This window comes from Falco rusticolus, chromosome 7 (genome assembly GCF_015220075.1).
Source record: "Falco rusticolus isolate bFalRus1 chromosome 7, bFalRus1.pri, whole genome shotgun sequence".
Classification (NCBI taxonomy): domain Eukaryota; kingdom Metazoa; phylum Chordata; class Aves; order Falconiformes; family Falconidae; genus Falco; species Falco rusticolus.
In genome coordinates, this window is record NC_051193.1 from 65,938,434 (window position 1) to 65,959,130 (window position 20,697).

General features: G+C 42.9%; 1 protein-coding gene across 35 annotated transcripts in view; it reads left to right on the top strand.

Moving 5' to 3' along the window:
* The window catches only part of NRXN3 (neurexin 3), a 1,022,019-nt gene that overhangs the window by 339,649 nt on the left and 661,673 nt on the right, over positions 1–20,697 (top strand). For all 35 annotated transcript variants that reach the window (XR_005105297.1, XR_005105300.1, XM_037394470.1 and 32 more), the window contains one exon: positions 16,107–16,310. Coding sequence is in view for 33 of the 35 variants with exons in the window: in XM_037394470.1 (XP_037250367.1) it covers positions 16,107–16,310 (204 nt within the window). In the remaining 2 variants the exon portion in view is untranslated. The remainder of the gene's footprint in view (positions 1–16,106; positions 16,311–20,697) is intronic.

A 20,697-nucleotide genomic window follows, 5' to 3' on the forward strand; every position in this document is an offset into this window, starting at 1 on the left:
ATCCAAAAAACCAGAGAAATTACATTACTTCAGAGGAAGTACCAATGTAGTAATTGAAGAATGTATTGTGATGCTGTGGAAGGTGAAAACTGTGTGAATCCATCAGTTTCATCATTTACTAGAAACTTTATTTGAATATTTACTTTTACCCTTTAATAACTTCTTATTTTTTTCAGAGAAAAGGTGCAGCTTCCTGGCTTCCAGTTGAGGGAAATCAATTAGTAGACTTCCTTTCTTGGTTTGAGTATGTCCTCCAGCCACAAAGTCCATGTTCCTGTTGCAATCTTATTAAATGACTGAATTTCCTGAAGAGCTGGGCCTAGAATCTGTAAACAAATTAAATTCTGAAGTGTCCTGCTAATACTGGGGGAAGTTAGGCTTTGAAATAAATACAGCCCTGAGGTGATATTTCAAAGATCACATGATAAAGACCTTGATGTTTGTTTGGTGGTTTTTTGTTTTGTTTTGTTTTTTTGTTTTTTTAAAAAAAAGGCAAATAGAGGCTAAAAGCTAGAACTGCAATCCCAGGGTTCAAAATAAAAATTGTAACTGTATCCTGGGAATGTTTAGATTGATCCTTTAAACTTTACCTCGTGAAACTCAATTAACATTACACGCAGATATTTTTGTGAATTCAGGCTTTAAAATGAGAGAGTGGATTTTGCTCAGCATCAGTTTAAAAGTAATCCCATTGCATCTGAGAAGCTGAGGACTGAGCAAGCTTCAAAGGCTTCTCAAAGTACAGTACCTCCAAGCCAAAGCTGAGACACAATGACTGAGACGTTATAGAAGAGGTTTGCATTTTGTAGGATTTTTATAGTGAAATGGTACCTGCCTGGTGCAGAGCACACAAATTTCACTTTGCTTGATTACTGGTACTGTTGATCAAACCCTACAGCTGTCATATTCTTAGTTGCTTGGCTTTTTGTTTGGGAAAGGAAGAAGCTTTGCCTGTCTTCCTTTGGTTATGTTTTTCTGTTCTGTTCCTCCCTTTGTGGCGTGGAATTCAGCCTAGCTGACACGGGAGGAGTGTTCATGCAGTGTAAAGAAGTAATATGCACTGGAACACCAAGTGGCTGCAGGTGTAGCGTGTGTTTTGTAGCAGAAACGGTACAATGTGACTATAGATACAACCCTTGTTACTTTGATATCATGCAGAATGTTGTTCTGACATGATAAGATTACTTTTAAGGCAAAGTCGGCCTCTTAATTCCCATTGAAGATGATGATACCGTACTTCTGGCAGCACTGTGCATATTCTGTTTTGTTGTTTTCCAAAGTTGGTTGGAAATTTCAAGGAGAACAGGTCTGAAAAATATCACGAAATGTGATTTCTGTTTTACCTGTAGGAACTCTCTGATGCGCTCTGTTTATTGCCTAGTGCGGGTAGCCTGCTGGTTTTGCTGTTCTTTGTATCGCCCTTTTGCACAGTAACAGGAGAAAGGAAAATACAAAAGATGGGGGAAAAAAGAAATGCCATATTCTGATGCCACAAACTGTAGGAGGGAGAAATCTGACAGGTGAAGTACATACAGCTAGCTGGTTTTAAGATGTTTTTTGCAATGTACTTAATTTCAAACTAAAGGTGTCCCAATAGGCAGCTGTTAGATTGCAGCTCAAACAGTTCCTGTTGTTATGAAATAATTTTTCTAATTTTTTCTGGAAAAAAAAATTTCTGAAATTGTAGAGGATCCTCTAGAATGTAGCAGCCTCTGGACTGTAAGTTCTTCTGTTGCCTTACATTGGCTTTGATTTAACTTTGCATCTCTTGTGGGAAGGCTTCTGGGATGGGGTCATGAATATTTTCCAAATTGGGTGCCACCTGGGACACAAAGGCTTGATACCAGCTTCACATATGGTTCCACTAGCGTGCTTCAAGCCCTAACTAACAGCTGTGGGCTTCCCCCACCACTCTGTCCTTATTGCAGAGCTTTCGCTGCTTGTAATCTCCTGTGCTTGGTTGTGTGAAGCCTTTGAAATGTGGGCAGATATGAGGAGCAGGTAAGTGGGGCTGCTCCTATCTGCCCCTACTTGCCTGAGCAACACCTGAACCCTGCTCCCTGCTGCTGAAGGCTGCCTTTTTGGAGCTGCTTATCGGCTTTCTCACCCCTTCCCTATGGGTGCAGAAGCACTAGGGGTGTAGACTGCAGGAAGCCAAAGAGAAGGGTTTAGATATCACTGGAGCAACAAGCTGTTGAAAAACTGAAAGAATGTCTTCAGATGTTGTAATTACTTCCCCCCCCGCCCCCCCCAGTTTTCATTGGTGGTGATTAATGGCTTTTGTCGCTATAGAGAAATACAATCTGAAAGAGTAGGAAACGTCAGACTCTCCCCCTACCCCTTTTTCAGGCTTGTATAAGGGAAAAGAAAAAAATTTCATCTCTGAAGTAAACACAATTTGCTGGTAGGGCCAGTCCTAGTCAGGCTGTCTCAGAGCCTGGAAAACCTCATGATGGATTTGCCACAGCCTTTATACAAAGTTAATCTGATAGCTACGCTCCCATCTGCTTTTACCATGCTCTGTTAAATTGTGTTGGGCTCCATACTAATAATCTCACTTTCTCTGATACACTTTAGAGGTTTGGTCAAATAATACATGTGAAAGCATTCTCAAGTCCTCCAAACACACATTCGAATATCTGGCCATCCCCCAGACTTATTCAATCTTTGAACTTCTATCTTTGAACATTCTCTTTGTTCTGATTAATTCCTTTCCTTTTGTTACAGAGTTAACTCTTTACTAGGTACCTACTTCATATTCATATCAACAACAGCTAATTGCTGTAAGAGAATTATGCATCTAATTACCTTTATGGGTAATTTTCAACAAATAGATAGTAATTAACTGTCCTAACCTTACCTGTGATCCCACTCAGCTAAATGGGATGGCTTTTGTAATTTACTCTCCTAGTTCTATCTGTCCTGCCCTTAAGAGTCAGGGAGACATGTGAAGTGAAAGAAAGCTGTTCTTTCCACTGTACAGAGCATTAAGGCTGTGGCTGTTGACTTTTTTTATCAAACACCGAAATTTTTATTAGAATTCTGTATCTCTTCTTAGAGGTTGAACTTCCCGTCTGCCACCCAGGTTAACAAATGTGTCGTACTTGTGATGGGCAGCTTTATTCCTCCCCCTGTTCCAGGCTTCCTCAGGGCACAGCCCTGCAGGTCATTCTAAACAGTGATTTTTAGGATGTTGAAAAAGATATCTTTAGGTTGACATTACAAAACTCCTGGGTTTTTTTCTGTCTGAAGAATTCCTGAGCTCTGGTCTTTAGGAATGAGTGGTTGATGTTTGAGTTCTTCGCCCCACCCTTGGGACAGGGATATTGACTGTATCGTCCTTACTGCTGTTCTGAACAGTCCAAGGGCTAACACCAATGTGGTGGAGGAACCAACTCTTCCTTGCTATTAGTCCGTGTGCCTTCCAGGTTTAGTCCATAAAGAGGTTGTTCAGGAGCCTGGAGAACCTGAGAACACCATGGTGAAATGAAGATTTTTATTACCTGCCCACTGATTGTGAAGTTCCTTCCCTGGCAGTTAGTTCTACCCGCAGAACTAACTGCCGCAGATGCTGCCTAGCATCGAGTGAAGAAGTTGTATGGAAAGTGTTATTGTGCAGGAGGTGCAGACACTGAACTTGATGCTTGAGCCAATATACAGGTCTGAGGAAACCCTTTTCCCTGATGGGTTGCATTTAATCTGGCATAATTTGATGTAATGGATCAGAAATGCTGTAACAAAATACATCACATCTGGTTTTCTGCTGGCAGTCTGGAGAATGAATGTCCCTCTGGACTTCATTGCAATAGACAGAAGTGCTTTAGACAAGATAAATAGCAGGTTATTCACCATCAAAACTCTCTTAACTCAGTTTTCCATTATGTCTAGTATAGAGAGAACAATACAGGATGTGGACACTTTCTCACATCTTTAAGTGAATGCAAGTGTCTTGATAGGCCGTGACGATGCGACTGCTTCCCAGTGTCAGCAAAAGTCTTAGATACCACAGAAGGTGATTTGAAAATCTGCACAGAAATGACATTTTCAGTCTAAGATACCTGGTAATTACAAGATTTGGTCTTGTTTTGAATTGGAAACTCACACCTCAGGAACTATCTCTGTAAGTCAACTGATACAAGTAGCTGAAGAAGATTCAGCTTTACTTAACTGTGGCATCAAACTGGAGTATGGCTTTTGGAGTTTCACTCTTCGTTGTATCCTGACTGCTGTCCTGAACTTCAAAGTGAGTAAAATGAGTAGCACAGTGGTGAATGTGAAAGTTTTAGGGTCGCAGTTGCTGTCAAATTTTATACGTGCACGGTTCTTTCAGCTGGAGGTTCTCACGGAATTGGCCAACACTGAGTAAACTTTCACAGCTTCCACAACAAGTAGGATTTATTATCTTCTAAAATTCCCATCAAGGTCATTGGAGGCTCTTGAAGCTCAGAGAAGAAAAAGATTAATGGAACTCTTTTCTCAAAAAATATAAATCTTTATATTTTGGATGGGAGGTTTTGGGCTGGCTGCTATTGTATGTAAACCCACCCATTTAATGCTAGTCTATACACTTAGAAGGTCCTGCACCATGACCTTCTGCATTTCAGATAGGGTTATAGGAGTTTAATAACTGTATGGTTTTGCATAATTATAACGGGTGTTTTGGTCTATGAATTTCGAAGACTGACCTTACCAAGAGATACTGATTTTGTAAGAGAGAAACTATATTTGGTCATCTTTGGAGTAAGAGAGGGACAGCTCATGGACATTCTTTCAATAATTTAAACAAGGCAATTCTGGGTAATTTGGGTCATCGTTAGTACAGAAGCACCATACATGCCTATGTAAATTATTTTTTCCTTCCTTTTTTTTATCTGAAATTTCTTTTTTATAAACACATCTCTTTACAGGTACCAGAGTCATACAGTAGAATTTGGTCTGCATGGATAATCATGTTTTCAAAAGGCAGTGCCTGTTACTGGAAAGTAGGACTTAATTTCTTTTATCTGCTAGTAAAATTTAGAGTCTTGAACATGTATCTCTTGCTTCAGATCTTGGCAATGTCAACTGCCGTTCTATGCCAACTAGCAGTTTCTGCTTCTCTCTTCCTCTTTATCATGGTTACAATAATTGGACAGTGGTTACAATTAGCTGGGTGAGCATCCCTGGCAGTTGCATCTCTGCTGATGACTTCATTAGGAGTGGACAGACCCTGGAAATCAGTGGCATCATTGCTGCACTCTGTGATGCACTGACTGAGCGTTGCTCTCAGGCAGTCACCACCCTGCGGTTAATGCTTTTGCAAATGTTTTTTAGGCAAAGCAGTAGCTTTGCAATAGGAGAAGAAAAGGCACTGAAAGGACCTTCCTTCAGATCCTAGTATTACAAACTCATCTTATTTACCTTCTGTTTTAAGTTTGGAAGTTGTAGCCCCCAAATTACATGTTATCCTGTATTTTTCCACAGCGTGTATGCTATTGCTACCCTGCTAATTGTTACCTACTCTGTTGCATTGGGCTTCCCACAAAGATGACCTATTTGCCGCTGTTGTGAGTGTTGTGATATTCCTGTTTCCATGAAACTGCTTGCCATACGTTAGTTATAAATAGTTACCCAGCTCCTCTGCCTACTTCTTCTCAGTGTGGCAGTGTCTGGCTTCTGGCCCCTCCTAAATCAGAGATTTCCTGGCTTGAGGAGTTGTTGCTTTTTCAAAAACACTATGAGGTACCTGTGATTTTTATAGACGATTTTACCCTGCAGTTTGTAGACCCATGTTTTCCCTCTGCTCCCTGTCCTTTTAAAGTACCTCTTCCAGGACTTTATGAAGTTCAGGGTTTTGGGGCTGTCAGATGAGAAAAAAGAAGAAAAGGAAATCGAGGGTTGTTGGGTCCATGCTGTGAACCTTCCTTAAACAGCCAGAGGCGATACGAGTGACTGTTTTTCTTTCCAGTATTTAAAAACTAGAACTGAAAGGAGGTTCTTTGTGCTTTTACACAAGGTTATGAATGTAGTTCACATCGCAGCCTTGCTTTTCAAAGATGGTAGACTGGTGATAACTGCCTTTTTAGTAGCTTTTGCCCATATGTGGATTTTATAGCAGAGCCCTCATCTCCTGGAAATTCGGGGAAGTAATGCGAATTTCGCTGCTGAGAACCACCCTTAGAAGCCTTTCAGTTTGCACCTGAGAGCCAGCAGCCACCGGGAGATGTTGGTAGCATGTGACACCAGTTCAGTGAGAGCATCCTGCCTTGTGGGAGAAAAGGACTAAAAGCACAACAGTTGGGTATGTTTAGTACTGTCATGATATGTATGTTCCTAACTGTAAGTGTTGTGAGATGATTCAGCAGGGGTAAATAGTTTGCCCAGGGACATACAGTGCCTGTAGGAAAGCAAAGTTTTGAACCTTCTGTTTCTTCAGTCTTCACAACATGCTGTAAGCAGGATTTCTGTTAATGTGATAACTCACAAGACAAAATCTTTTCTACCTCAGATCAGTAGCAACTTGCAGGTGTAGGGTGATGTCTGTGCAGTGGTGCAATATCCAGTGAAACTGGTGCACTCTGGCACTTGTCGTAGAATAATCATGGTTGAAAGGGAGCTCTGGAAGTCTCTGTCCCAGCTGCGTGTTACAAGTGAGGCCAACTTTCAGAGCAGAATGGGATGTTAAAGGCATTATCCAGTTGAGTTTTGAAGATTTCCAGGGGTGGAGTTTTTACAGACTGTTAGTGTGTGACTACCCTTATGTAATTTTTTCCTTATAACTTTCTGGAATTTCCCTTGCTGCAATTTCTGTCTGCTGCCTCTTTCTTTACTGTGCACCTCTGAGACAAGTTAAACTTCATCTTTACTGTATTCCCCCTTTCTTAGTGAACGCTACTGAGAAGACAGTGATCAGGTGCTTCATGCAGCTTGGCAGTGCCATAAAGAGGACTCAGAGATGTTCGAACTAAACAGAAGTCACATCACTTTCTAAACCATATCACCCATGTAATACAAACTCTTAGTCTATCACTTTAGTAGCAGATTTCCCTGTGCCTTCCCCACGACACTCCTTGGCTCTGAGGAGCAATTCTTCTACCCTTAGCCTTCTTGCCAGTGATTTCTTCCCACATAGTTGTACACAGCTCTGTAAATGTTAGAGTGACATTTGGAGTAAGTTTGAAGAGCCCGCGTGCTCCTTCTTGGTTCCCCTGTGTCTCTGCCAAGCTTCAGTATGGCAATATAGCCTCACTCAACACCTCCCAGGGCTAGCAGTAACATTTACAAGCTACAGTTTCCTCTGTCTGCAAATATTTCCACTGTGCTACTCAGTGCTCTTACAGCTCCTCCCTAGCCCAGTTCAAGATCGTAGGCTGAAGAAGGAAGATGCAAATTTTATTAGATAACATTTACTTTCCATTGTGGATTAGTGGATTAGACTTCTTTTTTTTTTCTTTTTTTTTAACTCCGCACATGACAACACCCCTTAATTAACTTATCGTCTTTTGTTATGGTGACAACAGAAGAGGAAGCATACACCGAGCATGATGCTGATAGAAACTGGTACATATTTCTTTGCAGGGTAGCCACAGGCTACCCTTGGGAGCTGGAGAGTTGGTTCATTACAGAAGTTAAACAAAGCTAGAATCCAGAGCGTGAAGGCTTGTGAGGTTCATTAATGGAGGGAGATTTGGGACCCTGGATCCTAATTTGCGTTTTCTAGGTCATTTTAAAATTTAGAAGGTCTCCATTGGAGCTTTTGTTGCAGACAGTCAAAAATGTGGTGTGTTACTCCCTTACAATGGTGGAATCTTCATAGTTTTAACTAGTTCCTTGAGATTTCACCCACTTTGAGCAGAAAATTCTCAGGACTGGTTTAGAGGATTTTCATATTATGTAATGTTCATATAATATTTAACTAGAAATGCAAGATGTTAATTTTTGATACAAAAACCCCAAAACTGTATAGTTCTGAAAAAAAAATCTGGATTGCTTCCATCATAAGCAAAGTCATTTCGATGTCTAAACTTTGAAATGTCTAATCAAGCATTTTTCATCAAGTTTTTTTTGGTGGTTTTTTTTTTTTTGTTTGTTTGTTTGTTTTGTTTTGTTTTCTGAGAAAGGACATAGTACTTGCACTGAACCCTGCACTTTCATACAGATCTGTTGCCTGGGGCTCTTAGTTTGCCGCCTTTGCCTGGATTTTTGTATGTCTTCCATTTTGTGGATACTTGGTGAATAATCTTTTCTGAACTAATTTGATGTTGCTTCTTCTGTTTGGAAAAATGACAAAGGGAAGAGATAGGAAATATGTAAGATACTGGAACAGGGAGGAGACACAGTGGTATGGAAAGGGAAGTGGTGAATAGGGTATTCATTCTGTTCTGACTTTCTAGAGAAATAAATAGGTGTGGTTTGCACTTCAGATGTGCTTCAGGAATTTCTTATTTTATATGAGTCTACCCACACTTCTGGGCATTTTTCAGATTTAAATGTATGTTAAGAGTAATGTAATGTTTTAAATAATTTTATGAGATAAATTTGCAAGGTTTTGAAAAAATGTGTTTGATGAAAAATATTCACCTGGATGTTATCTGGCCTATGTAAACATCTGCTAGCAATTTTTGTCTATAGCAGCAGCCTTGTAAATAACAAATATTACTGTTGCACCAGTATTCTTGCATCCCTGAAAATGTGATGAATGCCTTGAAGCTAGCTCTATTATCTCCCTTCTGTGCTGCTCTTTTAGAAATACTTTGTACACACTGTACTGATAAGGGTGTCTTTTGTTATTATTCTACTTTTAGTGCCTGTTTGGTCCTAACTGATGTACACTACTCAAATAGAACCATTTGAGTTTAAGAAAGTAGTATACGAATCAGAGAGAAGCCAAAGGTGAGAAGCAGAAGAGGCAAGTTGTAGAAAATAAAAACTAGGAGAAGTTGAACAGAAGGGGTTTACTTAGCCTAGAACAGAGTGAGAGAGCTAGGGTAATGGTACACTGAGCTTCAGGGTATGAAAGTCCTTTCATAAAGCAGCTGTATACCCACTGGGAGCAGGGAAGGAAGGTGTCCTTTTAATATGGATCAAAGAAAAATTTGGATTCGTGTTGCAAAAATATTTTCTGTCTGTGGGGGAGATTAAACACAGGCAAAACCAGTCCAGGTTCTTTACATCTCTGTGGTTTTATGTGTCCAAGATTTTAACTGTTTTATCGTCGTGAGTTTCCAGCGCATAACAACTGATGATAATGCCATTGACATCTTGTCAGGCTGAAATCTTTAAAGCAGAATAACTTTGTTCTTACTGGCACAGTAAACCTATCAGTGGCTGATCAATGATATTATTTGCAAGGTGTTCTGCTAGACTAATAAAATTTATTTCTAATGTAGTGTTTCTCTTTAGGTGGGCATTTAAAGATGGTTTTGGGTTCTCTGTCGTTGTCCCTCTCAGTGCTAGTGAATTACACCGACATCCTTTCGAGTTGCTTTTCGCTATTTGGCAGGCTAAGTGAGGTGAGGTGCAGCGGCACCTAGATGGGAGACATCCAGGGAAAATGCCATTTGCTGCAAAAGGTGTCATAGTGCATTTAGTAAACATGGACTTTCCTTCTGGGTCAGCGAGGAGCAGTGCCAGAGCCATGGTACCACCAGCTCCACAGCGCCCAGTGCCCTTAGGGCACCCACAGGCTCTGCTTGGCCCCTGGGACTCCCCCAGCCCTGTGTCAGCCCCCTGGGGCTCCCCCAGCCTGCCCATGGCCCCCCACCAGCCCTCCGGCACTCCCCCAGCCTGCTCCCAGCGCCATGTCATCCCCCCGGGGCTCCCCCAGCCTACCCAGGGCTCCCCATCAGCCCCCAAAGGCTCCCACAGCCCCCTGCCCACAGCCCCGCGTCAGCCCCCTGGGGCTCCCACAGTCTGCCCACAGCCCAGGATCCCACACTGGCCCCCCAGGGCTCCCCCAGCCTGCCCGTGGCCTCCCACCAGCCCCCCAGGGCTCCCCCAGCCTGCCCACAGCCCCGTGTCAGCCCCCAGGGCTCCCCCAGCCTGCCCGCTGCCCTCTGGGGCCATCAGCCAGGCTGGTCTCCAGGTGCCCAGCCCCCTCCCTGGCCACAAGCCCTGCCAAGCCAGGCCCATGTCCCATCCCTATCACTGTGGCCCTGTCAGGCAGCTGTGGCACCTGATCTTAGCCCCGGCTGGTGGAGTGACTTCCCAGCCTGATCCCAGACCTGATCCCAGACCTGCCTCATGGCCATGATGTTTCCTGGGCTCTTGGTTGGACCCAGCCACCATTTGCGGGTCGTGCTCAGCTCCTTGGGTGTCTGGGCAGCTCCTGGGCCCCATCCTGCCAGGTGACGTGCAAGGTTGTAACCGCATGTGAGCACTTCAAGTTTTCCACCAAAAAAGGAGCATTATCTCCTGGGTCCCAGTCAGATTTCAGTCTGAGTGATTACGTTTGGGCTCCCCAAATTACCCGACGGACCTCTGTTGTTGAAACGCATCTGTATGGGATCCACTTGGACAGGAATGAGGATTTCTTTTTCTTTTGTTAGGCCTGTAATTTTGGTTTTCAGAGAACTAAGGCTGTTTTTATTTGTGGCCATGTGTGTGGATATGGGATAGAAAGAGGTGTGCTGTCTAATGCCTACAGGAAAGTTTTGTCTGCTTTGTGGACACAAAGTTTTGGCACTTTTTCTTTAAGGATATCTGAATTTTTGCAAAAAGATGGAAAAGTTTGGTCTGTATTCCCTCACAGTTTTGAAGTAGCATACCTGTTTTCGACACTTGCTCCTTGCCAGGTGTCCCGTGCTCCTCCAGCTGGTGACACTTGTCTCTGGAAGCTCTGCTTGGTGGGAGCGGGTGGCCAGAGCTGACTCTCACAAATGTAGATAGGGGGAAGAACGTTGTGTGCCCTGAACTGTGGCCCTTGATGAGTTCAGCTAAACTTCTTGTGAAGGGTGGATGTTTTTTCCTTCTTTTTCACTGTCATCTTTCTGGAAATTTCAGGAAGAAAGATATATTGTAGTCTGGGAGGCAGGGGAAAGAAACCATGGGGAAGAACAGGAGACTTTGGAAAAACTAAAAGGGAGAAGAAAGGAAAGAGCCAAAGAATGGAGATTAATACAAGAGAAAGGTCAGAAAATAGGAGAAAGAGCATGAAGAGGTCTTGAATACTTTTTTGTCTGTATTCTAAGAATATGCCTGTTGCTGTATCCCCAGGAGGTTTATGCAGAGCCTTGTGGGGAAGCAGCAGTGAATTGCTCCTTTGGATGCTAAGTGTAAAATTAAAGCTGGCAGGGTCTCAGAGCACAAGACTGGGAAGCTAATCGCTGTTAATAACATTGATTTTCACAGATCTCTGGCATTATGTCAGGGTGGTTTTGAATCAGCACCTGGTTTCTTCTTCCCCTCTCCAAGCTAATGGCAGTGAAGCTTCTGGCTTTGGGATTGCAAATAAATGCCACTCTGTATCTTTTTTCTGTATAAATCTGTGGGTCTCTGAAATGTGGTTTCGCTTATTGCTCCTATGCATGTCTCTGTGAGACATCCAAGCATAATAGCTACCCAAAAAGTAGAAGGGTGGAAGGAATGTGCCTGTATTTTAAACCTGGATAACTGTGCTGCTGCTGCCTGTATTTATGGTGTTGAACAAAAGCACTATAGTCCTCTTGCTGCAGATGGCTGAGGACAATCAAATTGGATGTCATCTCTAAGCATGTGGAGGAAAAGAAGGTTATCAGGAGCAGTCAACATGGAGTCACCAAGGGGTAATCGTGCCAACCTAATAGCCTTCTATGATGGAATTGGCTGGGTAGATAAAGGGAGAACAGTGGATTTTGGCTTGACCTCAGCAAGGTTTTTGACCCTTTCTTCCATAACATCCTCACAGGTAACCTCAGGAAGTGCAGGTTAGACAAGCGGATGGTGAGGTGGATCAAAAACTGGCTGAATGGCAGAGCTCAGAGGTTGTGATTAACAGCACCAAGTCTACCAGGAGGCCTGCAGTTAGTGGTGGCTGCCAGGGGTCCGTACAGTCTCTGGTCCTGTTTGACTATTCATTAATGACCTGGATGAAAGGACAGGTGCACTCTCAGCAAGGTTGACGATGATACAAAACCGGGAGCAGTGGCTGGTACCCCAGAGGCTGCGCTGCCATCCAGCAAGACCTGGGCAGGCTGGAGACGTGGGCAGAGAGGGACCTCATGGAGTTCAGCAGAGGCAAGTGTAAGGTCCTGCCCCTGGGGAGGAACAGCCATGTGCACCAGTACGGGCTGGGGGGGACCGGCTGGGAGGCAGCTCTGCAGAAAAGGACCTGGGAGTTCTGGTGGGCAGCAAGTTGCCCAGGAGCCAGCAGTGTGCCCTGGTGGCCAAGGAGGCCAGTGGGACCCTGGGGGGCATTAGGAGGAGTGTGGCCAGCAGGCTGAGGGAGGTGATCCTGCCCCTCTACTCTGCCCTGGGGAGGCTTCATCCGGAGTGCTGTGTCCAGTGCCGGGCTCCCCAGTTTCAGAGAGACAGGGAGCTACTGGAGAGGGTCCGACAAAGTGCTACGAAGGCAATGAGGGGACTGGAGTGTCTGTGTTATAAGGAAAGGCTGAGGGAGCTGGGCCTGTTCAGCCTGGAGAAGAAAAGACTGAGAGGATGGGGCCAGGCTCTTTTCAGCGGTGCCCAGCGACAGGACAAGGGGCAACGGGCACAAACTGCAGCACAGGAGGTTCTGTCTAAAGATGAGGAAAGACTTCTGTGCTCTGAGGATGGCAGAGCACTGGGACAAGCTGCCCAGAGAGGCTGTGGAGGCTCCTTCTCTGGAGACATTCAAAACCCACCTGGACACGACTGTGCAGCCTGCTCTAGGAGAACCTGCTTTACTTTGTACTAGATGATCTCCAGAGGTCCCTTTCAACCCTGATCATTCCGTGAATGGATGCCACTATTCAGGCAGAAGTCACCAGCACAGGTGCCTAGGAGGCTGAGGTCGCCTAGTTGTTGCCGTTGCCATGTTATATTCAACCCTGACCAGATTTGCTCTATGTGTTGCTCAGCTGTAGCAGGCCTTCCTCAAGTTTTGGGGACTCTCTGTCAGGACAAGGAGATAGGTTTTATTTGTATGACTGCTACTAGGCAATAGCCTCCTCTGAAAGGGTATTTTCTTAGCTGCAGGGAATGGTGTGCTTGCAAGGAGATGTGTTGACAAAGCATCTAGATACTCCAGATGGTGAGGACTTGCAAGGTGAGAATGAAATCTATATTTTTAAAAGATGTCAAGCGCATTGGTGGTCTGAGCTGGGCTGGGCTCGTGTTAGCATAGAGCACACAAAAGAACACTCGTCAACTCCGATGGTTGTATGGGAGGCTGTTTCAACTATTTCAGGCTATTTAATTTTATCTTCTTGTTACAAGGATTCATTGCTCCCCAGCTGTAGCAGACTGGCCAGAGAAGGGACAGTAATACCTGATTTAGGCTACTGTGGGATGTCATTTGAAACACTGTCTAGAATTTTGTGCCACCCTCAGCAGCTATGGGTGTTCTTCAGGTCCTTCTTACATAAGCATAATTATGATGGTTGGGATTTCTTGTCTAAGGACAGTAATTTTCTGGCAGTGGGATCAGTAGAGCTAAAGGACACAAATTCTTTTTGAAGGGAAGAGACTCATTATTAACGAGACTCATTATTAACACACTTCTGATTTATTGTCTTCTAGTGTCTACAGAAACACTCATGTTTCCAAAGCACCTAAATGCACGGTACTGGGGAGAAGGAAGCAGCAGAGCTGGGGCACTTGGGTTGGCTACTCCCACTCATAGTCCTGATGTCCTCCAACCCCCCCTTCTCACAGCTATTCAGGTGCTAGGGCAAGCAACTGTTTCATGCAAGGCACATCTGAGCTGAAGGCGTCAAAGGAGCCATTTCATGCTTGACTGCATTTTCTAATACAATCCACAGAAAGAGAGAGGAAAGAGAGCAAGGAGAGTTTGTGTGTACATACGCATTGCCTTTGAGTGTATGTATAATATACAGTACATTTAGTTCCAGCTTGCAGCTGTGGGTGGCATGTAAGAGGTGCAGACGTGAGGGAGAAGAAAATCGTGCTTTTGAGAAGAGGAAACCATACCCCCACCTTGAGAAAGCAGCTTTCTTTCCTTCTGTGTTTCTTGGCCAAGCAGAGATGTGAGTCCCCAGGGAAGCACTGACAGCTGGTACCCAGAAGGTGTATGTATGGCTGAGTGGGTGTTGTGTGTACAGACCATGGAAGTCTGTGGGGAGCGCAGCTAAGAAAACTGGTGAGTAGGGATGCTGTTCACAGCCGCCTTATTTTAATCGTGCTCCCAGAGAAGTTTACCTCTTAATGGATTTTTATGTCCTATGACCAGAGGGGTGCTGCATACCAGCACTTAGTGTGGTGGGTGGCTGCACCGACACAACCACAGTGATCCCCACCAAACATTTTGTAATCAAATACACATCTCCCTTGTCACTTTATCAGCTTGACACTTATATCCTTATTTATCATCTCATTTGTGTATTTCTTACTGATGTTTTGTTACTGGTCATTGTGGAGCCAGCCATGGGTCCTTTCCAGCATGGACATGGAGCTGTTCCTCAGTTTCCCATCCATCTACCCTACTCTAACATTTAGGCATTGAGAGGATGTAAGGATTGGCTCTGCCAAGCTTGCTGTTCCCTTCTAGAAGTTCTGCTCCTGTCAGCATGAGTGGCCTGGCTGGGAAATGTTTGATAAAGGGGTGAAACATGAGAGAACATCTAGATTCCAAATACATGTGATTGCTGTCGGTTAAATTAGATGGGATGGGGGTGTGTGTGTGTGTGTGTTTGTTTGTTTGTTTTACAACATGGGAATCCCTACCATTTGAGAAAACTGTCTAAACTGGATGAGGCAGTGGTAAGAGTTCTTTATGGTGCAATCCTTCCCCTTCCTGGGGAGCTGAACTGGTCTTTTTTCTTCTAACCTCTGAGATTTTTATATGTAGTTTCGTGGTAAGTCCTACATGGAACGATCTCTACAGCTCTGCCTTTGGTAGGGGTTGGCTGCGGGCACAAGGGATGCTCCAATTCATACATTAAAATATTTATGTAGATTTGTAAATTTTGTGGCTAAAAATGCTTTGGAGCGTATTCCCGGACTGAAACAATGGTTAGCGTGCTGTAGTGTTTGCTGCAGTTCTATCACAAGACTTTAATTCTGCCCCTTGAGAGAAGAATGTCACTTTCTGCAGGCAGGATCCTGAACAAATAGAAAATGTTAAGTTCTGTAACTCCTTTCCTCAGCTGAACTTTCCATTTTCTCTGACAACCTCAGAGAAGATAGAAAAATATAATTTCTTTCCTTGCTGTTTTTTACTTTTTCCTCCTCCTGACTTTCATTGTGCTTCCTTCTTCTGACTTTTCCTGTTTGAATGACACTTAAATTTACAGTGGAGTTTGTTTTTTCCTTCCTTCATTTACATTTCAGTGTCATCGGTTCTGTCAGCAGAGCTCTACTAACATTAGTTGTTAGTAAGGAGGGGAAAAATATGAAACCACAAAACAGCACAAATCTGATGTAGAAAATACATTTTAAGAAACGTGCTTCAGACAGTTTTTGGTTTTCTTTAAAGTGCTAGCAATGGAATGAAATTTCTCTCTAAATAAGCAACAGCTCTTAAGAGTACCAGAAATAGGAACTCTGAGCCTTCAAAGGCAGGACTAAATGCTCTAGTAGAAGTGTCGTAGACATTATTTAAAGTAGTCGTTACAGCTAGTGCTGGGGAAGGCTGGACTAATGGAGGAGATGGCATTTTCTGGAAGGTGTGAAAACCAGAGCCTTTGCCAGCTCATTATCAAAAAAGGGCCCTGTGCTAACACACTCATCCGTGGGTATTGTCTCCATGGGTACTACTGCCTCCAGCTGTAGTGAGTACCGTGCCTTTATGTTTGCTGCTCATACTTGCCACATGGGGTTGCTGGATGCAGTTCAACAGTTGCTGTGTTTTTTTCCAGTTACGTACATTTCTGTGGCAAGCGGTATGGTTTCTGTAGCACAGTGCTCTACCAGAGATGTCGGGGTTCTTTCAGAGGCGATCGCACAGAGGCATAACTTTTCATTTTTTGCAATTGTTTGCTGATTCTTTGCAGAGGCCTCTATCTTGAGCTATGATGGCAGCATGTACATGAAGATCATCATGCCTATGGTCATGCATACAGAAGCAGAAGACGTGTCCTTCCGTTTCATGTCCCAGCGTGCTTATGGGCTGTTGATGGCAACAACCTCACGAGACTCTGCTGACACTCTGCGCCTGGAGCTGGATGGAGGCCGTGTCAAACTTATGGTCAATTTAGGTATCGTATAAAAACCTTCCACTGCCCCTTCACTATTAGTTTGGGCTTGTGATTAATGTTTTTTTAATAATTTTGTTTAATTTCTGTTGGTTTGATTGGATTGGACTGATTTCTAAAATAACTGCTGAGACTTTCATAATAATAATCTCTTGCGGAGAGAAATTCTCTTCCGCATTGCTGCATGAAGATTTGCTGTCAGTTCTTCGTTATGGACAGTGTTGGTTTTTAAGTCTTTAAGTTTTTAAGTTTCCTTTCTTGGTCTGGGACTGGTGAGCTCTGTGTGAGACATGCTGCTTGGTCCATCTTTTGATCAGTTACATCCCTCATTCATCCAGCATCACTCAAAACAGTCAAAGCCAAATGTGGAAGGGAAGCAAAATGAATATGGTGGCAAGCAGAAGTCCTGTGAATCCCGTGCCCTTTACAGAATTTGGCAGCGTTTGATACAACTTTGTCTCTTTTACTAATTTGCTAATTATTTCTGTTTTCTAATTGTATATGTTGCAGCCTTTAGGGCTTTCTATATCTAGTAAAAAAGCTTGGGGGTTTCTGATTGTATCTTGATTAAAATGAAGGTAGAAATAATAACAGTGCACACACACCCCATCCCAAAGGGTTGTGTTCTGTCTCCTTAGAGTTACACTTATCCAGAAAATAATAAAAAGAGATAATTAGAAATGAGTCCAACAATAACAACAATGAAAAAAAAATTGAGAGTTAATGTGCTATTAGATTAGCCTCAATCCATTTTCTTGCCAGTCTTTAAGTATTGTACTGAATGACAAATAGCCTTTTTAAAGAATGTAAATAAACAAGTTGAAGCTTTCTTTTGTTTTTCAGTGATGCAACTTGTTGCTTCATGTAAATCCAGGAATATAACTAAGAAGAGATTTTGATTCAAAGAGGCAGAGCTATCATGACAGTGAGAAATGTTAAAACTCTTCTAATATGTAGGGTACTCTATATGAAGATGTGTGCATGGTCTGGAAAGCTTGTGTCAGCTTCCGGAATTCTAAGCCCCACTGGAATAAGCTTTTGCATTTTTTTGAGCTAATAGTATCAGCATCTTTAAAACCCTGCTCTGCTGATGTCAGGAGCAAACCATGTAGTGGCTTTGTAGAGGGCAAAAAAGGTATTATGCACCTATACTGGTAGTAATGGTTCTTGCTTTTTAACTCCTCTCCTAGCTAGATATGGTAAGTTTATCAGGGTCTTGCTGCACCATAGATGTGATTGAGTGTGATTTTAGGGTTCTTCTTCCTTACCTGGGCAATATGTTGTCCAGCGGTCGTCCTCTGGAACTAACTTGCTTTTGGAAGTTGCTTCTAGTGTCTTTGGTTTTGAAGGTATGAGTCAGACCCTAGTATCTGCTTTTGGAATAAGCAACTGAAGAGAAGAAGATGCATTTAAACAAGTTCATAACTCTTAAAAGCAAAGAATCTCTATCTAAAGGGCTATGAAAACCTTTGCTTTTTATTTAAAAAGAAGAAGAAGAAGAAGAAGAAAATGCAAGAGTTCTCATTTGGATTACATATTTGCTCTGTTTAGCTTGACTGAAGAAGTGTAAAGCCCTACTGAATGTCTAGCTACCATAGGAACAGTTGCTGCCCTATCCAGACTGACCTAGAGGACAGAGGGAATAGATCAACTTCAGCTATGACAGTAACTTCCCAAATAAAGAGAAACAACACTCTGATGATAGCCGTATCTGCCTATATTAACTTTAAGTGAAGGAAAATTTCATAGGTCTGCAGGATTTCTCTGGAGAACAGCTCAAAAGAATTGCTGTTGAGCGTTCATACATGTTTAAAGAGAATCTTTCATAAAACTCCAGTGCACATATATATATATATGTGTGTGTGTGTGTGTGTCTGTCTGCATCTTCTGATCTAACACATTTGGTGCTAATAATCTGGCAAAATGAGATGTTTTTTTCCCCACCATTTCCTTTCTTGGCAATTATTGCTAGCCATTTTCTTATCAGATGATATACTTAATCGCAGGAAGACTGGCAGTGTCACGCTTCTGTCGGAGAAGTGACGGGGCAGCTGAGTAATAGCTCAGTTCTACACTAACTCCTTGTAACACAGAGCCAGTTCTTTTACCTTGCATGCCGTAGTTTCTCTCTGTTGAAGAGAGAATACTTCACAGCCCTCCAGGGATATGGTAGTGTTTTAGTAAGTGCTGCTTCTATCACCTTTGATACTACAGCATGAAAACTGCCAGACTTCATCAAAGATTATTATTTTTTCTTCTGAGAAATGTACCACTGGTTTGATTCTATTACGTCTTCATCTTCCTTTAAAATCAGTGAGAACAGGGGGAATTGCTCCTTTTGGGTGTTCAGGGCTTCCTAGACTTAGATCACAAGTGAATACGAGGAGGTTATATTCAGATTATCCTGAATTACTTATAATTTTTTACAGTTTACTCTTTCCTTTCCAGTTTTCTTTATATCATGCTGGCAGGCCACAAGGGAAAATACTGCCTGCCAGCATTGTATGCCTGATTGACATTGGTCACTTGTAATATCGCTGGGGTCTGTTACTTAGCCTGGAGCTGGACTGCTCAACTCTTACTACCTGGCATCTAAAAGATGTGGCTAAAGAATTAGCATATGATCTACACATGTTTGGAAAGAGATCTGTCATTGATGGTTTAATACAGGGACATGTGTAAGCCATACCCTGTGTTAACTGAAGTTTTGTGTAGTTGCAGGGACCAAAGCAATGTATATGCCAGATTTGTCAGCTTTTCAGCTGGAAACTTCGTTGAGGTTGAATCTTCCCACAAAAGTGACTACAGGCTGCATCAGCGGAAACCTGTCACCACTCTCCTTCTATGCCCAACTCAACAGAAAGGTAGTTTAGACTGTTGGAACCTGGATTGAGCTTCATCTGTCCTCTCTTCAGATTTATAAAGCTGTCAGATATATTCCTTGAAACAGGACTTCACTTCTATCAAAATGGCAAAGTTACCTTGCTGTTAAAGAAACAGAATTGGAGGAGGAATGATGTTAAGAGAGCCATTCATTTTCAGTTGTTTACTATAAGTCACATCTAACTCTTTAAGGAGACTGATCATAGCCAAAATGTCACAAATAAGAACCAAATCTTCATTATCTGACCCTGCCAAAATCCGCTTATCAGTGAGAAACAGTTAGCACCACCTCTGAAGACCTGAGTACGCTTGGTGTCAGCATCCTCCCAAGCGTGTAACCCATGGCAGACGTGTGTAAAAAAAGACTGTTTTGAGTGGTGAGTTATTTAATTGTGCTTTTCTTATAAGTCATTTAATACTATTAATAAGAGCTGCCTCTGTCTTCTTGTTTGATCTATTCCATTTGATTACTTCTTATCATTTGTGTCGTTATAAAGGTCTTTCCTATGTTGGTTTTTTTTTTTTCTTTCTTTCTTTTTTTTTTTTTTTTAAAAAAAATCTGTGTATTTCAGTTGTAAAGCTTTCCCATACCCCATCAGCCATGGTAAATCAAAAGATGGTATTCAACCCTTCAAAGGCCTGAAGCCTGCGGCCCGCACAGCAAACAGCCCTGAGAACAGAGCGCACAGAGCAGCCTGCAGGGGCTGGCATATCCCACCCACTTCCCCAGCACTCGGTGTCCAAACGGGGGATAGACACATCGTACAGCCGGCACGGGTGGGCATGGACAGCTTGCTGTAGAAGGTGGGAGGGAAAGGAAGAGCAGTGATGAACAATTATTTAAGAAAGGGAGGCTAGGAAGGTTGTTTCAGACGTTTCTGTGTGTGTGCCCGAGGCACTGCAATCTGCATGTTGACAGCACAGTCTCACAGGGGTTTGTTTGTTGTGTGAAGATTAGAAGTCCAAATGTGATACAGATCTCACTTCTGTTGAGAGAAGGGCTCTGAAGAAATGGGTCTAGAGTGGAAGGAGAGAGAGAAATTAAGCAAATTGTGGCTTGGAATGTACTTGGGAATAATTTTTGATGCTGAGATGATGTGCAGAAAGGGAAAGAAATGGCTGGTCCAGTAGGGAGATCCATCTTCACATTATTCCTCCCATTGATGAGTGGGAGGGTTATAGTGTCACTGAATTTTATTAAAGTGTATTTCAGGTTTTGGTGACTGGAATAAATACTTCCTGCCTCCTGTTAATCGGAGCCAGGTCTGTTGTTCTTCTCACCTGTCTTTTTGTAAGATATCTGCTCAAGGGTGTCAAAGACATCTTTGCCTCTCCAAAGTGCCAAGTTTCTTTTATCATTCCTGCATACAAACACGGCAGGCACATTTTTTATTTTTCTTTTTTGATGTATGTGAACTTTTATGCCAAATTTCCCTTTGTGCGAATCATAACGCACAGACCTGCCTGCATATGCCCATGCACAGTTTCTCAACAATAAATGTCTTTT